The sequence below is a fragment of the Oncorhynchus mykiss genome, chromosome 24, assembly GCF_013265735.2.
Source record: "Oncorhynchus mykiss isolate Arlee chromosome 24, USDA_OmykA_1.1, whole genome shotgun sequence".
Classification (NCBI taxonomy): Eukaryota; Metazoa; Chordata; class Actinopteri; order Salmoniformes; family Salmonidae; genus Oncorhynchus; species Oncorhynchus mykiss.
The window spans coordinates 7,231,412-7,256,958 of record NC_048588.1 but is presented as its reverse complement, the minus strand read 5'-3'; the positions used below and the strand labels follow the sequence as shown (position 1 = coordinate 7,256,958).

Sequence of the window (25,547 nt, the reverse complement as noted above, 5' to 3'; positions counted from 1 at the left end):
TAGACTTATGTATCTCGAAATTTCGACTTAGTATATAAAAATGTTGTCTTGCATATCTCTTAACTTAAATTTTTTTTTTGATGCTGAGTATTTTTCTAATTTAGTGGAGATTTTGTTTTTGTTAAATAAATTATTTTTGTATTCTGATGTATCAGGGGGTGCTGCAGCACCCTCAGCACCCCTAATCCCCGCAGCTATGCACACAGGCCTACGATTCGACACGTACTATAATACTATTAGTGTATCTGTAATGTAGTACTGGCAATTAGAGACGTTCGCGACGCCTTTTCAAGGAGGAACGAAAGGAAAACCATATATGTGCTTGAGTTTTCAGAGGCGGTGGGAAATCGGACTTTTCCTCGGCTCGGTGTACTTTGATCATACCCCTTCACTTTCACTAGTGCTGGGTGATATATGTTGAAGAGACCTTGAGCTACATTGATGTGCCACATTTTCCCGGGATTGTCATACAATTGCGAACGCGGATGTGAAACCGTTACTTTATGGGGATGATCCATCAGGTGAAGCAGTGATTCAAGCCAAAGGGGATGGTTCTTGGCATCAAGAACCAAGCGAGGCTTGTGCCAAGAAGGGGGAAGACCAAGAATTGAAAGCGGAGTTTAATTTCTCGTTTTTTGGAGCTCTTGTGTGCGGAAGACACCGAAATAAAACTGTTTTCCTTTTAGGGAAACGCGTTATCCACCCCAAAGCGTCCGGACTGTGTGATAAATCAACAACATAGCAGAGTGACAAAGTACAGGTTGAGTCAAAGGAGTTTATCGGGCTGCGGTTGGAAGAGGAACACTGATCAAGACAGCAGTACAGCAGCATAGGTTTTCATGTCTCCTCTCCACACACCTGTAAAGGTAAGTTTATGCTCTCTATAATAATGCATTATTAGATGATAATGCCAAGTGATTTATTTAGTTTCACCACAGGATGACAACATCGCATGTTTAACACCGGTGGACAAACCTATGATAAAAATTATGTTTATGTTTTTAGTTTTTCTGTTTGATGTACATGTTAGTAATAGCTATCCCCTCAATCTACGTACATTAGGCTTAATGTTTCATGTTATTAATGGCACGTGTTTGTCTGCCACAAAGTGAACGAGGATAGCCTTTGTATAGCAGATAAGACACAGACAGTACAGTATAGGGTGTTACTGATCATATACATGATTTACTGGTGTAATAATAACAAACTGTCTGAGCATGTCAAACAAAACTAATTAATGTGACTGAATACCGGGCAGCCTCATTGAGTCATTGGTAGCATATTCTAATTAGTGCGCAGAGACACAGTTTAATAAAAAATATTTTTTTTGGCCACAGTAACATTTCTGTAGCTGTTCACCATAATCTACACCACAATTTCAAGTGTTTAAATGAGTCTTTCTTTGCCGGTTTTGATTGCCTGCACCCCGCCCTTTTGCCAAAACCGCACTTTAGCCTAGAGTACTGCAAGCAGGAAAATGTCCAAGATCTCACTCAGAGATGCTGAAACAATGTACTCATTGCGGACTTTTGGGTCTGGTTTCCTGGACAGAGATTAAGCCTATAGTCCTGGACTAAAAATAACTTTAAATGGAAATTATCCTTAAAGTCGCTCAGGAGGTGCCTTCTTGCTCGACCAACATGAAGTTCTCCAGCAAATCAACTGGAATGTCATATATCCAGAGTGGACAAATAAAACATCTCATGATCCCTTACGATTTTAATTAAAGCCATGGAGACTCTATTAAATGACTAGAGGGGCTATGTCATAATCCCTCACAATGCCATAATGGGGCAAACATGGCAGCCATCTAATTGCAAATGAATGGCAGTAGAGGCATAGGTGATGCATTTCCTGCTTTTACTTATGCAGAAAAATAAAAGTAAGGCATGTGATGTATCAGAATTGGTGTAATAGAATTATAGTCAATCTAAAATATTGTCATATACAGTTGAAGTCGGAAGTTTACATACACTTAGGTTGGAGTCATTAAGATTTGTTTTTCAACCACTCCACAAATGTATTGTTAACAAACTATAGTTTTGGCAAGTCGGTTAGGACATCTACTTTGTGCATGACACAAGTAATTTTTCCAACTATTGTTTACAGACAGATTATTTCACTTATAATTCACTGTATCACAATTCCAGTGGGTCAGAAGTTTACATACACTAAGTTGACTGTGCCTTTAAACAGCTTGAGAAACTCCAGAAACTTTTTAAACAGCTTGAGAAACTCAAAAAAATGATGTCATGGCTTTAGAAGCTTCTAATAGGCAAATTGACATAATTTGAGTCAATTGGAGGTGTCCCTGTGGATGTATTTCAAGGCCTACCTTCAAACTCAGTGCCACTGCTTGACATCATGGGAAAATCAAAAGAAATCAACCAAGACCTCAGAAAAAAATGGTAGACCTCCACAAGTCTGGTTCATCATTGGGAGCAATTTCCAAACGCCTGAAGGTACCACGTTCATCTGTACAAACAATAGCATGCAAGTATAAACACCATGGGACCACGCAGCCGTCATACCGCTCAGGAAGGAGACCTGTTCTGTCTCCTAGAGATGAACGTACTTTGGTGCGAAAAGTGCAAATCAATCCCAGAACAACAGCAAAGGACCTTGTGAAGATGCTGTAGGAAACAGGTACAAAAGTATCTATATCCACAATAAAACACTTTCTATATCGACATAACCTGAAAGGCCGCTCAGCAAAGAAAAAGCCACTGCTCAAAAACTGCCATAAAAAAAGCCAAACTACAGTTTGCAACTGCACATGGGGACAAAGATTGTACTTTTTGGAGAAATATCCTCTGGTCTGATGAAACAAAAATAGAACTGTTTGGCCATAATGACCATGGTTGTGTTTGGAGGAAAAAGGGGGATGCTTGCAAGCTGAAAAACACCATCCCAACCATGAAGCACAGGGGTGGCAGCATCCTGTTGTGGGGGTGCTTTGCTGCAGGAGGGACTGGTGCACTTCACAAAAGTAGATGGCATCATGAGGCAGGAAATGATGTGGATATATTGAAGCAACATCTCAAGACATCAGTCAGGAAGTTGAAGCTTGGTCGCAAATGGGTCTTCGAAATAGACAATGACCCGAAGCATACTTCCAAAGTTGTGGCAAAATGGCTTAAGGACCACACAGTCAAGGTATAGGAGTGGCCATCATAAAGCCTTGACCTCAATCCCATAGAACATTTGTGGGCAGAACTGAAAAAGTGTGTGCGAGCAAGGAGGCCTACAAACCTGACTCAGTTACACCAGCTCTGTCAGGAGGAATGGGACAAAATTCACCCAATTTAGTGTGGGAAGCTTGTGGAAGGTTACCCAAAAAGTTTGACCCAAGTTAAACAATTTAAAAGCAATGCTACCAAATACTAATTGAGTGTATGTAAACTTCTGACCCACTGGGAATGTGATGAAAGAAATAAAAGCTGAAAGAAATCCTTTCCCCTACTATTATTCTGACATTTTACATTTTTTAAATAAAGCGGTGATCCTAACTGGCCTAAGACAGAGAATTTTTACTAGGATTAAACGTCAGGAATTAGTGAAAAACTGAGTTTAAATGTATTTGGCTAAGGTGTATGTAAACTTCTCACTTCAACTGTAATTATAAATACAATTTATACCGTTTTTTATTTTATTTTTTTAACACATTTACAGTATAAATAGCCTCTACAATATATTTATAGTATGGCATTGTGGGTACTTGTTTCTGATTGAATGCAATGGCTATAGTTCATTCCTATTGTACATGTTCTATGTTTCAGCTGCTTTTAAAAACATTATTGGCATTGTTGTATTCGATTTTCATAATAGTGAGCTAGGACTGATAGTTTGGTTAGCTAAACAAGCAAGTCTGTTTGTTTGGTTACCAAGGCAACTACTGTAGCTATCTAGTAAACTCGCCATCTCCTTCAGTGGATGTTGAACACATTTCTACCAGCAAATAAACACATTTCTAGCGTTGACATGTGTTCAATTATGGCAGTGGTATAAAAGGGATAATCAACTTGGCGCTCTATCTGTTCTCTGGAAAATAATGCAACTCCTTGGAAGATTAGTTCCAAATCCGCTAGCAAGTGGTTGAACACACCTTCCATGTAGTTCATTATTTTGCATAGAGTGCATAGTTGATTATCCCTTACGTAAACAGACCATAAAATGTCTCATATTTTGTTTTCTCAGAAAGTTGTGAGTCCTATTATATGATACAATATCATTACTTGTTACATTTACAACTTCTCTAAGTCCTATCGTAAATGAATTCGAACCAGTGTGTATGGCTGTAGAGATTGACTGGGTTGTTTGAATAGAGTGTTGGCGTATTGGCAGTTCATTTGAAAAAATGTATGGAATCATTCCTCTAAAACTGACAGGCTAGCTAGATAACACACACACAGTGCAGACATTTTTTCCCTTTCATTGTTTTACACAATATCTTATCACAGCACTGGCAAACCAACTCCCTGACCAAGATGGCTGACCTTTGGACCATGATAAGAAGGTTCATGCCCATTCTAGTATTCTAATGCCTAATTCTGTGATTGAACACCCCTTATTAGTCATGGGAGAGATCCCTATCATGGCAGAGAGTGAAGTCTGAATAAGTGTAGTAATACTTTAATCTGAAACGACCACAGTCATATTTATAGTCAACCAGGATGAATTCATCTCAGCCAGGTTTTAAGCGGGGGATCAACTGGTTGGAGCTATTTTCAGGGGAACATCCCTCCTTCAATGTCACTCACTGCCAATATAAACGGGCAAGATTTCCCCTGCCAACATGTTGTGTGTGTATATGCACCTATTCAATAGCAAACACAGATTATTCACTGGCACTGGACTGAACTGAATTAGAATTCCTTGTCTTCTTTGACAAGCCTTCTGAAGATCTTTGTTGGAGGATTTCCAAACGTGCAATTCCTAATTAGCGTTTGTGAATCCCTCCAACACAAATGTTTTTCACAACTGTGTTTTTTCTGTCTCTTCCTTACAATGCATTCGGAAAGTTTTCAGACCCCTTGACTTTTTGCACATTTTGTTACATTACAGCCTTATTCTAAAATTGATTAAATTGTTCTTTTTTTTACTGATCAATCTACACACAATACTCCATAATGAAAAAGCAAAAACATGTTTTTAGATGTTTTTGAAAATGTATTTAAAAAAATATATATATATATATAAATATATCACATTAACATAAATATTCAGACCCTTTACCCAGTACTTTGTTAAAGCACCTTTGGCAGCGATTACAGCCTCAAGTTTTCTTAGGTATGACGCTACAAGCTTGGCACACCTGTATTTGGGGAGTGTCTCCCTCAATCCTGACTAGTCTACCAGTTCCTGATGTTAAAAGCCATCCCCACAGCATGATGCTGCCAGCACCATGCTACACCATAGGCATGGTGCCAGGTTTCCTCCAGACATGACACTTAACTGAGCAGAGAATCTTGTTATTCATGGTCTGGGAGTCTTTTAGGTGCCTTTTTTGGCAAACTCCAAGCAGGCTGTCGTGCCTTTTACTGATGCGTGGCTTTTGTCTGGCCACTCTACCATAAAGGCCTGATTGGTGCAGTGCTGCAGAGATGGTTGTCCTTCTGGAAGGTTCTCCCATCTCCACAGAGGAACTCTGGAGTTCTCTTAGAGTGACCATCGGGTTCTTGGTCAACTCCCTGACCAAGGCCCTTCCCCCCCGATTGCTCAGTTTGGCCTGGCTGCCAGCTCAAGGAAGAGCCTTGGTGGTTCCAAACTCAGTCCAATAAGAATGATGGAGGCCACTGTGTCCTTGGGGACCATCAATGCTGCATACATTTTTGGTACCCATCCCCAGATCTGTGATTCAACACAATCCTGTCTTGGAGCTCTACGGACAATTCCTTTTGACCTCATGGCTTGGTTTGTGCTCTGACATTCACTGTCAACTGTGGGACCTTATAGAGACAGGTGTGTGCCTTTCCAAATCATGTCCAATCAATTGAATTTACCACAGGTGGACTCCAAGTTGTAGAAACATCTCTAGGATGACCAATAGAAACAGGATGCACCTCAGCTCAATTTAATAGCAAAGGGTTTGAATACGTTTGTAAAAAGGTATTTCTCTTTTCTGTTTTTAATACATTTGCAAAAATTTCAAAAATACTGTTTTCACTTTGTCATTATGGGGTATTGTTTGTAGATTGATGAGGAAATTTTTTAAAAATTTAAACCATTTTAGAATAAGGCTGTAACGTAACAAGATGTGGATAAAGGAAAGGGGTCTGAATACTTTCCTATTGAACTGTATTTTGAACATGGCCGTGTAGCGTGACCTTATACATAACCTTAGAGCTGGACTGAAGCTGGAGTCTTGGGGGAGAAAGGGTATTGTTTGGCTTTTTGGACCATATCAAATGGAAGAATGGGAAATAGGAATTGGCCATGGAATCTGAACGGAGCAACAGGATGCGACCCAAACCCTCCCTCTCCCTCTCTGAGTGTTCAGGCCGCTGCAGTCTGGAGCTTAAATGCCAATAAGTCCTGTTTGCTTTGAAAGCTGGCATTCCGTTCCTTCCTCAGCCCAGTTCCATCCTTTTTGTAATAGAAACAGACCCCTCTCTTTCAGCAACTTGTCCTCTCTTCGTTCCCCCTAACCCCCTAACTTCAGGAGTGTGAACCCCCTTCCTCCAAATGCTCAGAGGGAATAGGCTTAATCCCCATTTCCTCCTGAAGGAATTTGGACTGATGAGCTTCCCAGCTCTGTGCAAATGGGTCCCCCAGCAGAAGTAAAGAGAGAGCCAGCCAATACCAGCAGGGCACATTTGAATATACAGCACAGCCAGAAACCTGCACACAACAATGCAGTCTTGGCTTTGGTCTCTAGATTTTTATTAGATCAGTGATGTATGGAGACAGAAGTACAGTATGTGTATGTCTCATTGGTCTATGTGGGTTTACCTGCCTATGATGAAAGTATGTTCTTTGAATTGCAAGATATGGTGATCTGTATTTTGTGACTGTCTGACACTCCTTTGTTTTGTCCATTGGAGCTGACACACTCGGCTCTGATTTGTCGGTCACTTTTTAGGACTCTCTAAATCCAAATGCAGAATAATAGTAGAGTATTTGTTTGGGACAGAGAAATAACTACCATATTCCTCAATGCTGTTCAGAATGAGCTCTAGCGGCGACAGTGAGAGAACGGGATACTCAGAATGAGCTCTAGCGGCGACAGTGAGAGAACGGGACACCACAAAATGACAGACCTCACAGTTCACTCAGTGGCCAGGAAGCTTTTTAAAGGGCTGTCTGGTTCGAAGATGTGCTAAGAAAAAGAGACAGAGAGAGAAAGAGAGAGAGGGGAGAGGGGAGAGAGAGTGTGATGTGTTCACTCTGATCTGATAAGCCGTTTAGTTTTTTCTTAGAGGCAGCTGTGTGTGGTTATGTGATTTTATTCCCATGTACAGGTGTGTATATTGTGGGTGTGTGTGGCTGTGAATGTGTTCCTCTGTCTGTCAGGTGACTCAGGACCAGACTGTCTCTTGGGAGTGTTTTCCATGAGTCATCAATTCCTCCTCTCCCTCTCATGCACACACATACATGTGTCTCCTCCCATGGGTCCAAGGCCCCCACTATTTGCTTGCAACGCCTTCATTGTAAATCCCCGTCTCCCCATCCACAGTACTCCAACTTTCAGCTCCATCTCCCTCCCAAAACCTCTTCATCTCCCTCCCAATACCTCTTAATCTCCCTCCCAATACCTCTTCATTTCCCTCCCAATACCTCTTCATCTCCCTCCCAATACCTCTTCATCTACCTCCCAATACCTCTTCATCTCACTCCAAATACCTCTTCATCTCCCTCCCAATACCTCTTCATCTCCCTCCCAATACCTCTTCATCTCCCTCCCAATACCTCTTCATCTCCCTCCCAATACCTCTTCATCTCCCTCCCAATACCTCTTCATCTCCATCCGAATACCTCTTCATCTCCCTCCCAATACCTCTTCATCTCCCTCCCAATACCTCTTCATCTCACTCCAAATACCTCTTCATCTCCCACCCAATACCTCTTCATCTCCCACCCAATGGCTCTTCATCTCTCAACCAATGCCTCTTCATCTCCCTCCCAATACCTCTTCATCTCCCTCCCAATACTTCTTCATCTCCCTCCCAATACCTCTTCATGTCACTCCCAATACCTCTTCATCTCACTCCAAATACCTCTTCGTCTCCCTCCCAATACCTCTTCGTCTCCCTCCCAATACCTCTTCATCTCCCTCCCAATACCTCTTCATCTCACTCCAAATACCTATTCATCTCCCTCCCAATACCTCTTCATCTCCCTCCCAATACCTCTTCATCTCCCTCCCAATACCTCTTCATCTCACTCCAAATACCTCTTCCTCTCCCGCCCAATACCTCTTCATCTCTCAACCAATACCTCTTCATCTCCCTCCCAATACCTCTTCATCTCCCTCCCAATGGCTCTTCATCTCCCACCCAATGGCTCTTCATCTCCCACCCAATACCTCTTCATCTCCCCCACAATACCTCTTCATCTCCCCCACAATACCTCTTAATCTCCCCCACAATACCTCTTAATCTCCCCCACAATACCTCTTCATCTCCCACCCAATACCTCTTCATCTCCCACCCAATACCTCTTCATCTCCCACCCAATGGCTCTTCATCTCCCACCCAATGGCTCTTCATCTCGCACCCAATGGCTCTTAATCTCCCACCCAATGGCTCTTCATCTCTCAACCAATACCTCTTCATCTCCCCCACAAAACCTCTTCATCTCCCCCACAATACCTCTTCATCTCCCACCCAATACCTCTTCATTTCCCACCCAATGGCTCTTCATCTCTCAACCAATACCTCTTCATCTTCCACCCAATACCTCTTCATCTTCCACCCAATACCTCTTCATCTCCCCCACAATACCTCTTCATCTCCCCCACAATACCTCTTCATCTCCCACCCAATACCTCTTCATCTCCCACCCAATACCTCTTCATTTCCCACCCAATACCTCTTCATTTCCCACCCAATACCTCTTCATCTCCCACCCAATACCTCTTCATCTCCCCCACAATACCTCTTCATCTCCCCCACAATACCTCTTAATCTCCCCCACAATACCTCTTAATCTCCCCCACAATACCTCTTCATCTCCCACCCAATACCTCTTCATCTCCCACCCAATACCTCTTCATCTCCCACCCAATACCTCTTCATTTCCCTCCCAATACCTCTTCATCTCCCTCCCAATACCTCTTCATCTCCCTCCCAATACCTCTTCATCTCACTCCAAATACCTCTTCATCTCCCTCCCAATACCTCTTCATCTCCCTCCCAATACATCTTCATCTCCCTCCCAATACCTCTTCATCTCCCTCCCAATACCTCTTCATCTCCCTCCCAATACCTCTTCATCTCCCTCCCAATACCTCTTCATCTCCCACCCAATACCTCTTCATCTCCCACCCAATGGCTCTTCATCTCTCAACCAATGCCTCTTCATCTCCCTCCCAATACCTCTTCATCTCCCTCCCAATACCTCTTCATCTCCCTCCCAATACCTCTTCATGTCACTCCCAATACCTCTTCATCTCACTCCAAATACCTCTTCGTCTCCCTCCCAATACCTCTTCGTCTCCCTCCCAATACCTCTTCATCTCCCTCCCAATACCTCTTCATCTCACTCCAAATACCTATTCATCTCCCTCCCAATACCTCTTCATCTCCCTCCCAATACCTCTTCATCTCCCTCCCAATACCTCTTCATCTCACTCCAAATACCTCTTCCTCTCCCTCCCAATACCTCTTCATCTCTCAACCAATACCTCTTCATCTCCCTCCCAATACCTCTTCATCTCCCTCCCAATGGCTCTTCATCTCCCACCCAATGGCTCTTCATCTCCCACCCAATACCTCTTCATCTCCCCCACAATACCTCTTCATCTCCCCCACAATACCTCTTAATCTCCCCCACAATACCTCTTAATCTCCCCCACAATACCTCTTCATCTCCCACCCAATACCTCTTCATCTCCCACCCAATACCTCTTCATCTCCCACCCAATACCTCTTCATCTCCCACCCAATACCTCTTCATCTCCCACCCAATGGCTCTTCATCTCCCACCCAATGGCTCTTCATCTCCCACCCAATACCTCTTCATCTCCCACCCAATGGCTCTTCATCTCTCAACCAATGCCTCTTCATCTCCCTCCCAATACCTCTTCATCTCCCTCCCAATACCTCTTCATCTCCCTCCCAATACCTCTTCATGTCACTCCCAATACCTCTTCATCTCACTCCAAATACCTCTTCGTCTCCCTCCCAATACCTCTTCGTCTCCCTCCCAATACTTCTTCATCTCCCTCCCAATACCTCTTCATCTCACTCCAAATACCTATTCATCTCCCTCCCAATACCTCTTCATCTCCCTCCCAATACCTCTTCATCTCCCTCCCAATACCTCTTCATCTCACTCCAAATACCTCTTCCTCTCCCTCCCAATACCTCTTCATCTCTCAACCAATACCTCTTCATCTCCCTCCCAATACCTCTTCATCTCCCTCCCAATGGCTCTTCATCTCCCACCCAATGGCTCTTCATCTCCCACCCAATACCTCTTCATCTCCCCCACAATACCTCTTCATCTCCCCCACAATACCTCTTAATCTCCCCCACAATACCTCTTAATCTCCCCCACAATACCTCTTCATCTCCCACCCAATACCTCTTCATCTCCCACCCAATACCTCTTCATCTCCCACCCAATACCTCTTCATCTCCCACCCAATACCTCTTCATCTCCCACCCAATGGCTCTTCATCTCCCACCCAATGGCTCTTCATCTCGCACCCAATGGCTCTTCATCTCCCACCCAATGGCTCTTCATCTCTCAACCAATACCTCTTCATCTCCCCCACAATACCTCTTCATCTCCCCCACAATACCTCTTCATCTCCCCCACAATACCTCTTCATCTCCCCCACAATACCTCTTCATCTCCCCCACAATACCTCTTCATCTCCCACCCAATACCTCTTCATCTCCCACCCAATGGCTCTTCATCTCTCAACCAATACCTCTTCATCTTCCACCCAATACCTCTTCATCTCCCCCACAATACCTCTTCATCTCCCCCACAATACCTCTTCATCTCCCACCCAATACCTCTTCCTCTCCCTCCCAATACCTCTTCATCTCTCAACCAATACCTCTTCATCTCCCTCCCAATACCTCTTCATCTCCCACCCAATGGCTCTTCATCTCCCCCACAATACCTCTTCATCTCCCCCACAATACCTCTTCATCTCCCCCACAATACCTCTTCATCTCCCACCCAATACCTCTTCATCTCCCACCCAATGGCTCTTCATCTCTCAACCAATACCTCTTCATCTTCCACCCAATACCTCTTCATCTTCCACCCAATACCTCTTCATCTCCCCCACAATACCTCTTCATCTCCCCCACAATACCTCTTCATCTCCCACCCAATACCTCTTCATCTCCCACCCAATACCTCTTCATTTCCCACCCAATACCTCTTCATTTCCCACCCAATACCTCTTCATCTCCCACCCAATACCTCTTCATCTCCCCCACAATAGCTCTTCATCTCCCCCACAATACCTCTTAATCTCCCCCACAATACCTCTTAATCTCCCCCACAATACCTCTTCATCTCCCACCCAATACCTCTTCATCTCCCACCCAATACCTCTTCATCTCCCACCCAATACCTCTTCATTTCCCTCCCAATACCTCTTCATCTCCCTCCCAATACCTCTTCATCTCCCTCCCAATACCTCTTCATCTCACTCCAAATACCTCTTCATCTCCCTCCCAATACCTCTTCATCTCCCTCCCAATACCTCTTCATCTCCCTCCCAATACCTCTTCATCTCCCTCCCAATACCTCTTCATCTCCCTCCCAATACCTCTTCATCTCCATCCGAATACCTCTTCATCTCCCTCCCAATACCTCTTCATCTCCCTCCCAATACCTCTTCATCTCACTCCAAATACCTCTTCATCTCCCACCCAATACCTCTTCATCTCCCACCCAATGGCTCTTCATCTCTCAACCAATGCCTCTTCATCTCCCTCCCAATACCTCTTCATCTCCCTCCCAATACCTCTTCATCTCCCTCCCAATACCTCTTCATCTCACTCCAAATACCTCTTCATCTCCCTCCCAATACCTCTTCATCTCCCTCCCAATACCTCTTCATCTCCCTCCCAATACCTCTTCATCTCCCTCCCAATACCTCTTCATCTCACTCCAAATACCTCTTCATCTCCCACCCAATACCTCTTCATCTCCCACCCAATGGCTCTTCATCTCCCTCCCAATACCTCTTCATCTCCATCCGAATACCTCTTCATCTCCCTCCCAATACCTCTTCATCTCCCTCCCAATACCTCTTCATCTCACTCCAAATACCTCTTCATCTCCCACCCAATACCTCTTCATCTCCCACCCAATGGCTCTTCATCTCTCAACCAATGCCTCTTCATCTCCCTCCCAATACCTCTTCATCTCCCTCCCAATACCTCTTCATCTCCCTCCCAATACCTCTTCATCTCACTCCAAATACCTCTTCATCTCCCTCCCAATACCTCTTCATCTCCCTCCCAATACCTCTTCATCTCCCTCCCAATACCTCTTCATCTCCCTCCCAATACCTCTTCATCTCACTCCAAATACCTCTTCATCTCCCACCCAATACCTCTTCATCTCCCACCCAATGGCTCTTCATCTCTCAACCAATGCCTCTTCATCTCCCTCCCAATACCTCTTCATCTCCCTCCCAATACCTCTTCATCTCCCTCCCAATACCTCTTCATGTCACTCCCAATACCTCTTCATCTCACTCCAAATACCTCTTCGTCTCCCTCCCAATACCTCTTCGTCTCCCTCCCAATACCTCTTCATCTCCCTCCCAATACCTCTTCATCTCACTCCAAATACCTATTCATCTCCCTCCCAATACCTCTTCATCTCCCTCCCAATACCTCTTCATCTCCCTCCCAATACCTCTTCATCTCACTCCAAATACCTCTTCCTCTCCCTCCCAATACCTCTTCATCTCTCAACCAATACCTCTTCATCTCCCTCCCAATACCTCTTCATCTCCCTCCCAATGGCTCTTCATCTCCCACCCAATGGCTCTTCATCTCCCACCCAATACCTCTTCATCTCCCCCACAATACCTCTTCATCTCCCCCACAATACCTCTTAATCTCCCCCACAATACCTCTTAATCTCCCCCACAATACCTCTTCATCTCCCACCCAATACCTCTTCATCTCCCACCCAATACCTCTTCATCTCCCACCCAATACCTCTTCATTTCCCACCCAATACCTCTTCATCTCCCACCCAATACCGCTTCATCTCCCACCCAATACCTCTTCATCTCCCACCCAATGGCTCTTCATCTCCCACCCAATGGCTCTTCATCTCCCACCCAATACCTCTTCATCTCCCACCCAATGGCTCTTCATCTCTCAACCAATGCCTCTTCATCTCCCTCCCAATGGCTCTTCATCTCCCTCCCAATACCTCTTCATCTCCCTCCCAATACCTCTTCATGTCACTCCCAATACCTCTTCATCTCACTCCAAATACCTCTTCGTCTCCCTCCCAATACCTCTTCGTCTCCCTCCCAATACTTCTTCATCTCCCTCCCAATACCTCTTCATCTCACTCCAAATACCTATTCATCTCCCTCCCAATACCTCTTCATCTCCCTCCCAATACCTCTTCATCTCCCTCCCAATACCTCTTCATCTCACTCCAAATACCTCTTCCTCTCCCTCCCAATACCTCTTCATCTCTCAACCAATACCTCTTCATCTCCCTCCCAATACCTCTTCATCTCCCTCCCAATGGCTCTTCATCTCCCACCCAATGGCTCTTCATCTCCCACCCAATACCTCTTCATCTCCCCCACAATACCTCTTCATCTCCCCCACAATACCTCTTAATCTCCCCCACAATACCTCTTAATCTCCCCCACAATACCTCTTCATCTCCCACCCAATACCTCTTCATCTCCCACCCAATACCTCTTCATCTCCCACCCAATACCTCTTCATCTCCCACCCAATACCTCTTCATCTCCCACCCAATGGCTCTTCATCTCCCACCCAATGGCTCTTCATCTCGCACCCAATGGCTCTTCATCTCCCACCCAATGGCTCTTCATCTCTCAACCAATACCTCTTCATCTCCCCCACAATACCTCTTCATCTCCCCCACAATACCTCTTCATCTCCCCCACAATACCTCTTCATCTCCCCCACAATACCTCTTCATCTCCCCCACAATACCTCTTCATCTCCCACCCAATACCTCTTCATCTCCCACCCAATGGCTCTTCATCTCTCAACCAATACCTCTTCATCTTCCACCCAATACCTCTTCATCTTCCACCCAATACCTCTTCATCTCCCCCACAATACCTCTTCATCTCCCCCACAATACCTCTTCATCTCCCACCCAATACCTCTTCATCTCCCTCCCAATACCTCTTCATCTCTCAACCAATACCTCTTCATCTCCCTCCCAATACCTCTTCATCTCCCACCCAATGGCTCTTCATCTCCCCCACAATACCTCTTCATCTCCCCCACAATACCTCTTCATCTCCCCCACAATACCTCTTCATCTCCCACCCAATACCTCTTCATCTCCCACCCAATACCTCTTCATTTCCCACCCAATACCTCTTCATGTCCCACCCAATACCTCTTCATCTCCCACCCAATACCTCTTCATCTCCCCCACAATACCTCTTCATCTCCCCCACAATACCTCTTAATCTCCCCCACAATACCTCTTAATCTCCCCCACAATACCTCTTCATCTCCCACCCAATACCTCTTCATCTCCCACCCAATACCTCTTCATCTCCCACCCAATACCTCTTAATTTCCCTCCCAATACCTCTTCATCTCCCTCCCAATACCTCTTCATCTCCCTCCCAATACCTCTTCATCTCACTCCAAATACCTCTTCATCTCCCTCCCAATACCTCTTCATCTCCCTCCCAATACCTCTTCATCTCCCTCCCAATACCTCTTCATCTCCCACCCAATGGCTCTTCATCTCCCACCCAATGGCTCTTCATCTCGCACCCAATGGCTCTTCATCTCCCACCCAATGGCTCTTCATCTCTCAACCAATACCTCTTCATCTCCCCCACAATACCTCTTCATCTCCCCCACAATACCTCTTCATCTCCCCCACAATACCTCTTCATCTCCCCCACAATACCTCTTCATCTCCCCCACAATACCTCTTCATCTCCCACCCAATACCTCTTCATCTCCCACCCAATGGCTCTTCAACTCTCAACCAATACCTCTTCATCTTCCACCCAATACCTCTTCATCTTCCACCCAATACCTCTTCATCTCCCCCACAATACCTCTTCATCTCCCCCACAATACCTCTTCATCTCCCACCCAATACCTCTTCCTCTCCCTCCCAATACCTCTTCATCTCTCAACCAATACCTCTTCATCTCCCTCCCAATACCTCTTCATCTCCCACCCAATGGCTCTTCATCTCCCCCACAATACCTCTTCATCTCCCCCACAATACCTCTTCATCTCCCCCACAATACCTCTTCATCTCCCACCCAATACCTCTTCATCTCCCACCCAATGGCTCTTCATCTCTCAACCAATACCTCTTCATCTTCCACCCAATACCTCTTCAACTTCCACCCAATACCTCTTCATCTCCCCCACAATACCTCTTCATCTCCCCCACAATACCTCTTCATCTCCCACCCAATACCTCTTCATCTCCCACCCAATACCTCTTCATTTCCCACCCAATACCTCTTCATCTCCCACCCAATACCTCTTCATCTCCCCCACAATACCTCTTCATCTCCCCCACAATACCTCTTAATCTCCCCCACAATACCTCTTAATCTCCCCCACAATACCTCTTCATCTCCCACCCAATACCTCTTCATCTCCCACCCAATACCTCTTCATCTCCCACCCAATACCTCTTCATTTCCCTCCCAATACCTCTTCATCTCCCTCCCAATACCTCTTCATCTCCCTCCCAATACCTCTTCATCTCACTCCAAATACCTCTTCATCTCCCTCCCAATACCTCTTCATCTCCCTCCCAATACCTCTTCATCTCCCTCCCAATACCTCTTCATCTCCCTCCCAATACCTCTTCATCTCCCTCCCAATACCTCTTCATCTCCATCCGAATACCTCTTCATCTCCCTCCCAATACCTCTTCATCTCCCTCCCAATACCTCTTCATCTCACTCCAAATACCTCTTCATCTCCCACCCAATACCTCTTCATCTCCCACCCAATGGCTCTTCATCTCTCAACCAATGCCTCTTCATCTCCCTCCCAATACCTCTTCATCTCCCTCCCAATACCTCTTCATCTCCCTCCCAATACCTCTTCATGTCACTCCCAATACCTCTTCATCTCACTCCAAATACCTCTTCGTCTCCCTCCCAATACCTCTTCGTCTCCCTCCCAATACCTCTTCATCTCCCTCCCAATACCTCTTCATCTCACTCCAAATACCTATTCATCTCCCTCCCAATACCTCTTCATCTCCCTCCCAATACCTCTTCATCTCCCTCCCAATACCTCTTCATCTCCCTCCCAATACCTCTTCATCTCACTCCAAATACCTCTTCCTCTCCCTCCCAATACCTCTTCATCTCTCAACCAATACCTCTTCATCTCCCTCCCAATACCTCTTCATCTCCCTCCCAATGGCTCTTCATCTCCCACCCAATGGCTCTTCATCTCCCACCCAATACCTCTTCATCTCCCCCACAATACCTCTTCATCTCCCCCACAATACCTCTTAATCTCCCCCACAATACCTCTTAATCTCCCCCACAATACCTCTTCATCTCCCACCCAATACCTCTTCATCTCCCACCCAATACCTCTTCATCTCCCACCCAATACCTCTTCATCTCCCACCCAATACCTCTTCATCTCCCACCCAATGGCTCTTCATCTCCCACCCAATGGCTCTTCATCTCGCACCCAATGGCTCTTCATCTCCCACCCAATGGCTCTTCATCTCTCAACCAATACCTCTTCATCTCCCCCACAATACCTCTTCATCTCCCCCACAATACCTCTTCATCTCCCCCACAATACCTCTTAATCTCCCCCACAATACCTCTTCATCTCCCACCCAATACCTCTTCATCTCCCACCCAATGGCTCTTCATCTCCCACCCAATGGCTCTTCATCTCGAACCCAATGGCTCTTCATCTCCCACCCAATGGCTCTTCATCTCTCCACCAATACCTCTTCATCTCCCCCACAATACCTCTTCATCTCCCCCACAATACCTCTTCATCTCCCCCACAATACCTCTTCATCTCCCCCACAATACCTCTTCATCTCCCACCCAATACCTCTTCATCTCCCACCCAATGGCTCTTCATCTCTCAACCAATACCTCTTCATCTTCCACCCAATACCTCTTCATCTTCCACCCAATACCTCTTCATCTCCCCCACAATACCTCTTCATCTCCCCCACAATACCTCTTCATCTCCCACCCAATACCTCTTCATCTCCCACCCAATACCTCTTCATTTCCCACCCAATACCTCTTCATTTCCCACCCAATACCTCTACATCTCCCTCCCAATACCTCTTCATCTCCCACCCAATACCTCTTCATCTCCCTCCCAATACCTCTTCATCTCCCTCCCAATACCATCTCTCCCTCCCTATACCTCTTCATCTCCCACCCAATACCTCTTCATCTCCCTCCCTATACCTCTTCATCTCCCACCCAATACCTCTTCCTCCCCCTCCCAATACCTCTTCATCTCCCTCCCAATACCATCTCTCCCTCCCTATACCTTTTCATCTCCCTCCCTATACATTTTCATCTCCCTCCCAATACCTCTTCATCTCCCTCCCAATACCTCTTCATCTCCCTCCCTGACTCCATGCACAATGTATAACACCTCTCCACCTTTCCTGGCACCTCTGTGCCCACTAAGCCCCCACCCTTCTGTCTATGGTAAAGTGCTAAAACAGAATACTGTGTTGTCACCTCCTACAGTACAATACAGTGACAGACAAGACAGACAAGACAGACAGACAAGACAGACAGACAGACAGACAGACAGACAGAGACAATACATCTCAGCATCTATAATTAGTCCCGTGCATGCACAAAGAGAAATGGAATTTCCCTCCTGGCGTGTTGTTTGACTGCCTCTTGGATCCTAGTGCCTTCCCCATTGCCTTTCTTTATGGCCCCATTCTTTACTCCAGCCGATGACACATTTATAGAGGTCCAGAAACTTTGGATGTTACAGCTTTCCCGGGCCAATTTGATGGATTTACTTCCTCCCTTATGGAAGCTCTTTAGGGGATTGATGGCCTTTGTGTGCAATCATGACACATCCCAGAAAGGAACAGAACACAGGATCATTTTGGTCTCTCGTCTCTGATTGCTGACGTCACAAGGTCGATGTCAACTGCCCCACCCATGCCAGGTAGTGTCACAGTTACACCTACTTTTCCCTGGTGACATCGCCACATTGTTTACTCGGTAATTGCTCACATGTAGCATATTACTGAAGAACACAGCTGCTATTTTGTTGGAGCGGCTGCTTGACGTAGTTAACCAGAAGTGCAACTTCTCAGTTTTGGACAGAGGAGCCTCTGAGAGTTGTAAAGCGGGCCTACATAGGCCAACAGATGTTGATTCAACCCAGCTCAAAATAGAAAGCCTGTCCATCACACCCAATTTCAAATCTTCTCAAATCACATTTAGTGTTCGTCATTGGCCATAGCAGCACAACTGTGTCCATCTGCTTCAAATAACCTCAGGTGACCAGTCCAGATCATAAATAAATTGTCTGCTATGAAACGGTACATATTACATCTTTATATTTAGATACACTTTAAACCAATGAGCTTTTAACCCTTAATCCTAAAAGCCACCGGGTCTCCTGTAATCCACCATGACTCAACCAAACTCAATGTATTATCCGCTACTGGTCAGCTGCTAGACAGAGAATATTGTCTCTGACTAGAATTCTGAGGGTCATGTTGATTTAGTGGTTGAGACGACTGAGTGTTCAGCTCATTAATTGAGCGCCCGAGATAACAAAAGAACAACTGCTGCACGGCAGACCACATACCGGGTTCCCTACATTCAGTAGCCTAAACACCGGCATGGGACCAGACCTCTTTAAACTATTGCCCTTACCTCTCTTGACCAAACACTTTCAGTTTATTGTATGTGCCTGTGTGTATATTTCTGGGGGCGAATGTATGAGTCTGTGTATGTGTGTTAGTGTGTGTTCCGCGTGCCGCCCCCCTACCCAGCGTTTTCCATTATGATCAGGGGCTTGTCCAGCCCTCCCTCCCCACTCCCTCCCTCACACAAAAGAAGCCCTTTGTTGTCTGAGAGAATAAGGAGGTGGCAGGAGAGAAGAGTCTGGGCTGTGGCCCACTGTATGGGCTGCTGGGCCTCTCTGACCCAGGGGGAACATGAAGGTCAGCTGGTCCTCTGACAATGGCCACTGCCCGCCCTGCCTTTGGATGGACAATGGAGCAGCCTCCCTGTCGCTGACGCACGCCCCCGTTGTTGTGGTCCCCAGCGGTCATCGTCCCTCCCTCTCTCTCTGTATTTATTTATGTTTTTGTAGCACCCCCCCATCCACCCTTCCTCCAAACCTGACCCCCTCTGTGACCGTGTTAACTGTTGAACATCCCAAGGTTGCCCCCCCCTCCCCACACACATACTGTATGCTCAAGAGTACTGTGTGTGTGTGTGTGTGTGTGTGTGTGTGTGTGTGTGTGTGTGTGTGTGTGTGTGTGCGTGTGCGTGTGCGTGCGTGCGCACGTGCGTGTGTGTGCGTGCGTCTCTGTGTCTGTGTGTGTGCATTCAGTTGTTCAGTAGGTTGACCGCTTCTCTCTCATCATATCCTTGACACAGATTGCAGGGAAGTTTGATGAGGTCACTCTGTATGTTTTTGAGAGATGTTTGGATTGTGGCATCAATTATCTCAAGTTAGTAGAGCTATAAGCTGTCAGCTCAGATGGTAGAGCTGAGGAACCAATAGCAGTGGATGAACCGCAGACGCTTCAGAATATAGAAATATTTTTTAAGTAAAAGCAGCTGATCAGTTTTAGAGATTTAAAACAGTTACATGTTTGTTTTGTTGTTTCTCCTCACTTAGCTAGTAAAATTAGCTAGCTAGCTTGCTGGATAGCCAATTACTGTTATTTAAATCTGTTTGGAATCCTATCTTGCGTCATGCCTATAATTTTGAGATGGGACCAGTCAGCCGGCCAGACGGGACCGACCGGATGGAATTGTTAATAGGAATCAGGCAATTGTTTATTATATCATGCAATTGGTAATAGGAATCAACAGAGTAAAGTAATGGCTCGACTGACATCTGCATTGTTCTGTGGATGAACACTTGATCAATGAGTTCAACAGCATAACAGGCACTTGATCAATGAGTTCAACAGCATAACAGGCACTTGATCAATGAGTTCAACAGCATAACAGACACTTGATCAATGAGTTCAACAGCATAACAGACACTTGATCAATGAGTTCAACAGCATAACAGGCACTTGATCAATGAGTTCAACAGCATAACAGGCACTTGCGTTAGAATAATGAAGTGCAGAGCATGATAGTTAAGCTGACTTCAGAAGATTCACTTCAGAGTAGATGTCGGGAATTAGAACACAAAGTGATTTTTGTTGGATTTTTCCCAGCCATACAACCTTTTGTTTTAACTAGGAATATAGCTTCATAATCCCTTAATCCATTTTATTATGGCCTTAATGAGCCACATTATGGTTTGTTTTTTAATAACTGTTTTATGGAAAATGGAACACATCCGTTGCTAAAACTGTACATCACTATAGAAAAGTACAGGCTGAGCCTGAACTAAGTTAAAAATATACAACTCAAGCCTGTAGTCAGTGAAAAATGCACATCTAGTGCAATTTTATTTCACTCACGCAAACAGGCATACACCGATACAATCACACACAGACACACAGAACAAACACACAGAGCACACACAGATGCATGCACACGCGCACACATACATGCACACACACATACACACACACACACACACACACACACACACTCTGAAGCAACTGTCCAGCTGTTCTCTCCCGTATTTGGGTTCTGTCAGCGCAAAGGTTGATTTCTATCCGTTGGCCGCGTCAGATAGCATAGCCGAGCTGAAAGCGCTCTCGGATGCACCTGGAGCAGCAGCACGAGCGATCCGACCACAATGTGCCAAATTACAGGGCCTGAAGAGGCCTCTCACAGCCTATCCTTCATGATGATAAAGTGACATGTACCAGGAACATGTTTGAGTGCTCAGAGAACAGTACAGTGTACACTGTTGTACAAGGGGGCTTGGGGGTGGCTGCTACGCTTCAGCAGAGCCTCTTTATCCTGACTGTAACCTCAGAGTTAACCAGCTGTTGGCCCGTTTCCACCCCTCTCTCTCAAACAACCCAACAACTTGTACCCCCCCACCCCACAGACAAACACTATTAGAAACTACACTTAAGAGGTTTTGGGGGGGGGGGAGAGAAAAGTTCATTCTTACCACAATCCTGTTTCTGGAATTCAGGAATTTCACAGCAAACAAGCGGTGGAGCCAAGAAAGTATGTTTGGGGTAGACCGGCAGGGCCGAGCGGTGCTCTGATGTCTTCATCGTAGGAAGAGACGTGGCTTTTAATGAGGTAATACAGTACTGGAAACAGGCTCTGGAAGTGAAATGGGGGAGTTGTGGTGAGATATGTTTTTGAGGACACGGCTTGGAATAGGTCCAGGGCAATTTCTACATTTCTCATGGCTGCAAAAAGTCCAGAGCAGATCATTAAACTTGGCTAATGAAGTAACTTTTGACTTCCATCACAGACATGAAGCATTATGATAGATGGAGAGAGGCCTCTATGGCCTGCGTCATGCCAACACAAACACAAAGACATGGTTCTTTGTTCCCAATATTGAAGATTTCAATTTGAACTCCTACACAACCCACAGAATGGTGCTCAGGACAATGACAGATTAGAGGGATTGCTTCATTCCCAGTAGATGAAGCAATTTCCTTGCTCTGTCATGCTGTGAAATTCTTTGCAAAACAAGCAAGTTAGAAGATTTTCGAACAGAAATGTCCAATTTCGGTGTCAAGAACATTTCCCTCCGATACTCGACTTGGAGTACCCTAATCGCTGCCACTCGCCATACTTCCTCGATGATGTTTCGGCTGTGGAGTTTTTTTTGAGGAGAGTCTTTACAATGTAGGACATCCCTGCTGTCTGCAGCTGTCTCGCGAAGAAGTGAAAGATATGGGTCAAGAGAGATTGACGACCGGGGCAGGTGCCGAGGAAGTCAGGGCCCTATCTCCCAGCCATAAACAAACGCCTCACATCTAACACGGAGCGCTGAATCTTTCCTTGTCTCAGTCTGTCATCCCCACATGTTTTAGGATGACTTCCATCATTCCTGTTCCCAAGAACGCAAAGGCTTCTAGCCACAATATGACTAATGCCTTGCACTCACATCTGCAGTCATGAAGTGCTTTGAAAGGCTTGCTATGGCACACATCCACTCTAGACCCACCCAATTTGCATACCGCCCCAACAGATCCATAGATGATGCAATCTCAATTGCACTCCACGCTGCCCTCACCCACCTAGATACAGTAAGAGGAGTACCTACAGTATGTGAGAATGCTGTTCATAGACTACAGCTCGGCATTCAACACCATTGTCCCCTCCACACTCATCACCAAGCTTAGGACCTTGGGACTGAGCACCTCCCTCGACAACTGGATCCTGGTCTTCCTGACGGGCTGACCCCAGGTGGTGAGGGTAGGCAACATCACCTACGCCACGCTGACCCTCAACACAGGAGCCCCACAGGGGTGTGTGCTTAGTCCCCTCCACTACTTTCTGTTCACGATTCCAACACCATCATCAAGTTTGCTGACAACACGACTGTGGTAGGCCTGATCACCGGCAATGATGAGACAGCCTACAGGGAGGAGGTCAGTGACCTGGCAGTGTGGTTCCGGGACAAACTTCCCCTTAACATCAGTACGACCAAGGAGCTGATCGTGGACTACAGGACACTGGGAGGCGAGCACTCCCCCATCCACATCAACGGGGCTGTAGAGGAGCGGGTCGAGAGCTTCAAGTTCCTAAGGGTCCAAATCTCTAAGGACTTAAAATGGTCCACATGCACAACCCTCAGGAGGTTGAAAAGGTTTGGCATAGACTCTAAAATCCTCAAAAGGTTGTACAGCTGCACTATTGAGAGTGTCTTGATTCGCTGCATCGCTGCCCTCGAACGCATGGCGTTACAGAAGGTGATGTGGACAGCCCAGTACATCACTGGGGCTGAGCTCCCTGCCATCCAGGACCTCTATACCAGGCGGTGTGAAAGGAAGGCCCGGCAAAATCGTTAAAGACTCCAGCCACCCAAGTCATAGACTGTTCTCTATGCTTCTTCACAGCAAGTCTGACACCAACAGGTTCCCGATCAGCTTCTATCCCCAAGCCATGAACCTGCTAAATAGCTAACAAAATGGCTTCATGGACTATCTGAGTTGACCCTTGTATTTGTCTCTTTGCACACTCACAGGACTCTATACACTCACTGACAGTCCAACACACACACACACACACACACACACCATTTTCATTTACGCTGCTGCTACTCTGTTTATCATATATCCTGATGCCTAGTCCCCTTACCCCTATACATATCTACCTATATCGATCCCGTATCCCTGCACATTGTAAATATGGTACTGGAAAGGATCCTTTATATAACTTCTTACTTTCTCGTGTTCTTCTTATTATTTGTTGTGTGTTTTTGTTCTACCTTGTGTTATTTTTAGTACAACATTGATATTGATTTTCTGCATTATTGGGTTTAGAGCTTGCAAGAAAAATGGCATTTCACTGTACTTGTGCCCGTGACATTAAAACGTGGAACATTGCTCCTAAAGACCGCCGGCACCACAGCCCTGGTCCCCTGCCTCCACAGCACATACTCAACACACTGCTATAGAACCAGAGAAGAGCACATTCTTGTCTCACAGCCAAACATGACATAAATTATGTTTGTGTGTGTATGGAGAAAGAGAAAATAATTATTCCACGCGGCAGTGTCTGCCCTCCTCCTCCCTTCCTATTTCCCAAACAGCAACTTTCACGTTTCAGCCTTTTAATTGCTTTAGCTCCAAGTTCTGCTGTCTTCCCCCCTCCTCTCCCTTTCTACACCTTCCTCTTTGAGTGAAAGGAGCGGAAGGCACTTCGGCGCTGATAAAGATCCCTTTTGGCTTCGCTCTGTCTAAACCAAAGAGAGTGGGCTTCACTGGACTGGAAATGTAGCCGGAGAAAAGGCCTTTCTGAATTCGAAGCTCTTGCAACTCTGGTACTTTCTCAGGTATTTGTTCCGTGTCTTTGTTTAAGAGGCCTCAGCAGTGTCACCCAACCAGTAGAGAGAATGTATCCATGGAACATCCACTGTGTGTGCTGTACAACTGGTGGAAAACAGCCACCTGGAAGCGATGAATGGTGAAAGAACACATTCTCTGCTAGTGCACATTGCAGAGACCTTGTTGTAGTCCTGTGACGGCTGTTGGAGGAAGAAGGTGAGGACCGAGGTGCAGCGCGGTGCATGTTCATTCTTTTATTAATGGAACTGAACACTGATTAACAAAACGACGACAACAACCGAAACAGTTCTGTCTGGTGCAGACACAAAAACATTAAGCAACTACCCACAAAACCCATGTGGGCAAGAGCTACCTAAGTATGGTTCTCAATCAGAGACAACGATAGACAGCTGTCCCTGATTGAGAACCATACCCGGCCAAAAACAAAGAAATACAAAAACATAGAAAAAGGAACATAGAATGCCCACCCTAGTCACACCCTGAACCAAAATAGAGAATAAAAGGCTCTCTATGGCCAGGGCGTGACAGTCCCAACAAAATGAAAGTACACTGTAAATGGGGGTCCAGGTCAGATTTACTTAGGTACACACTCTCTTGTGGGCAACGGATAGAAAAACCATGCTTTCTTCGCAGTGTTGTCTACCCTACAGTATGTCCTATGTTGCGCAATGACAACTGTATTTTGCTCATTTCTTTCGTGATGTTTTGGTTGATTGCCCTTTGCAGGTTTCCACTTCCTGCGATACCATCACACCATGCCTGAGGGGGCGGGCCGAGGCAGCCAGAGAAAGCCCAGCAACCAAGGTCAGAGGTCAACACTGATACTCTCACACCTGTGACGCTATTGTAGTTTTAACGTCAGAGTGTTCTATTCAACCTCAGATGTTTTAATATGCTCCATGTCAATGTAAGATCACATGGTCAATGTGTTTACCTTGTTTTGTTATTGTTACCGTAGCAGGTTCACACTGCAGCTACAATATGGTAAAAGATGCACTCTGGGATCTTAAGCACAATAC

The 25,547-nt window shown here is 45.7% G+C and overlaps 1 protein-coding gene across 1 annotated transcript in view; it reads left to right on the top strand.

Moving 5' to 3' along the window:
• Window positions 1-294: 294 nt before the first annotated feature.
• LOC110503626 overlaps window positions 295-25,547 on the top strand; it is a 62,695-nt gene continuing 37,442 nt past the window's right edge. Inside the window, exons 1-2 of the mRNA XM_036961128.1 lie at window positions 295-866; window positions 25,255-25,332. Coding sequence (XP_036817023.1) covers window positions 25,284-25,332 — 49 coding nt within the window. The 5' untranslated portion in view covers window positions 295-866; window positions 25,255-25,283. The remainder of the gene's footprint in view (window positions 867-25,254; window positions 25,333-25,547) is intronic.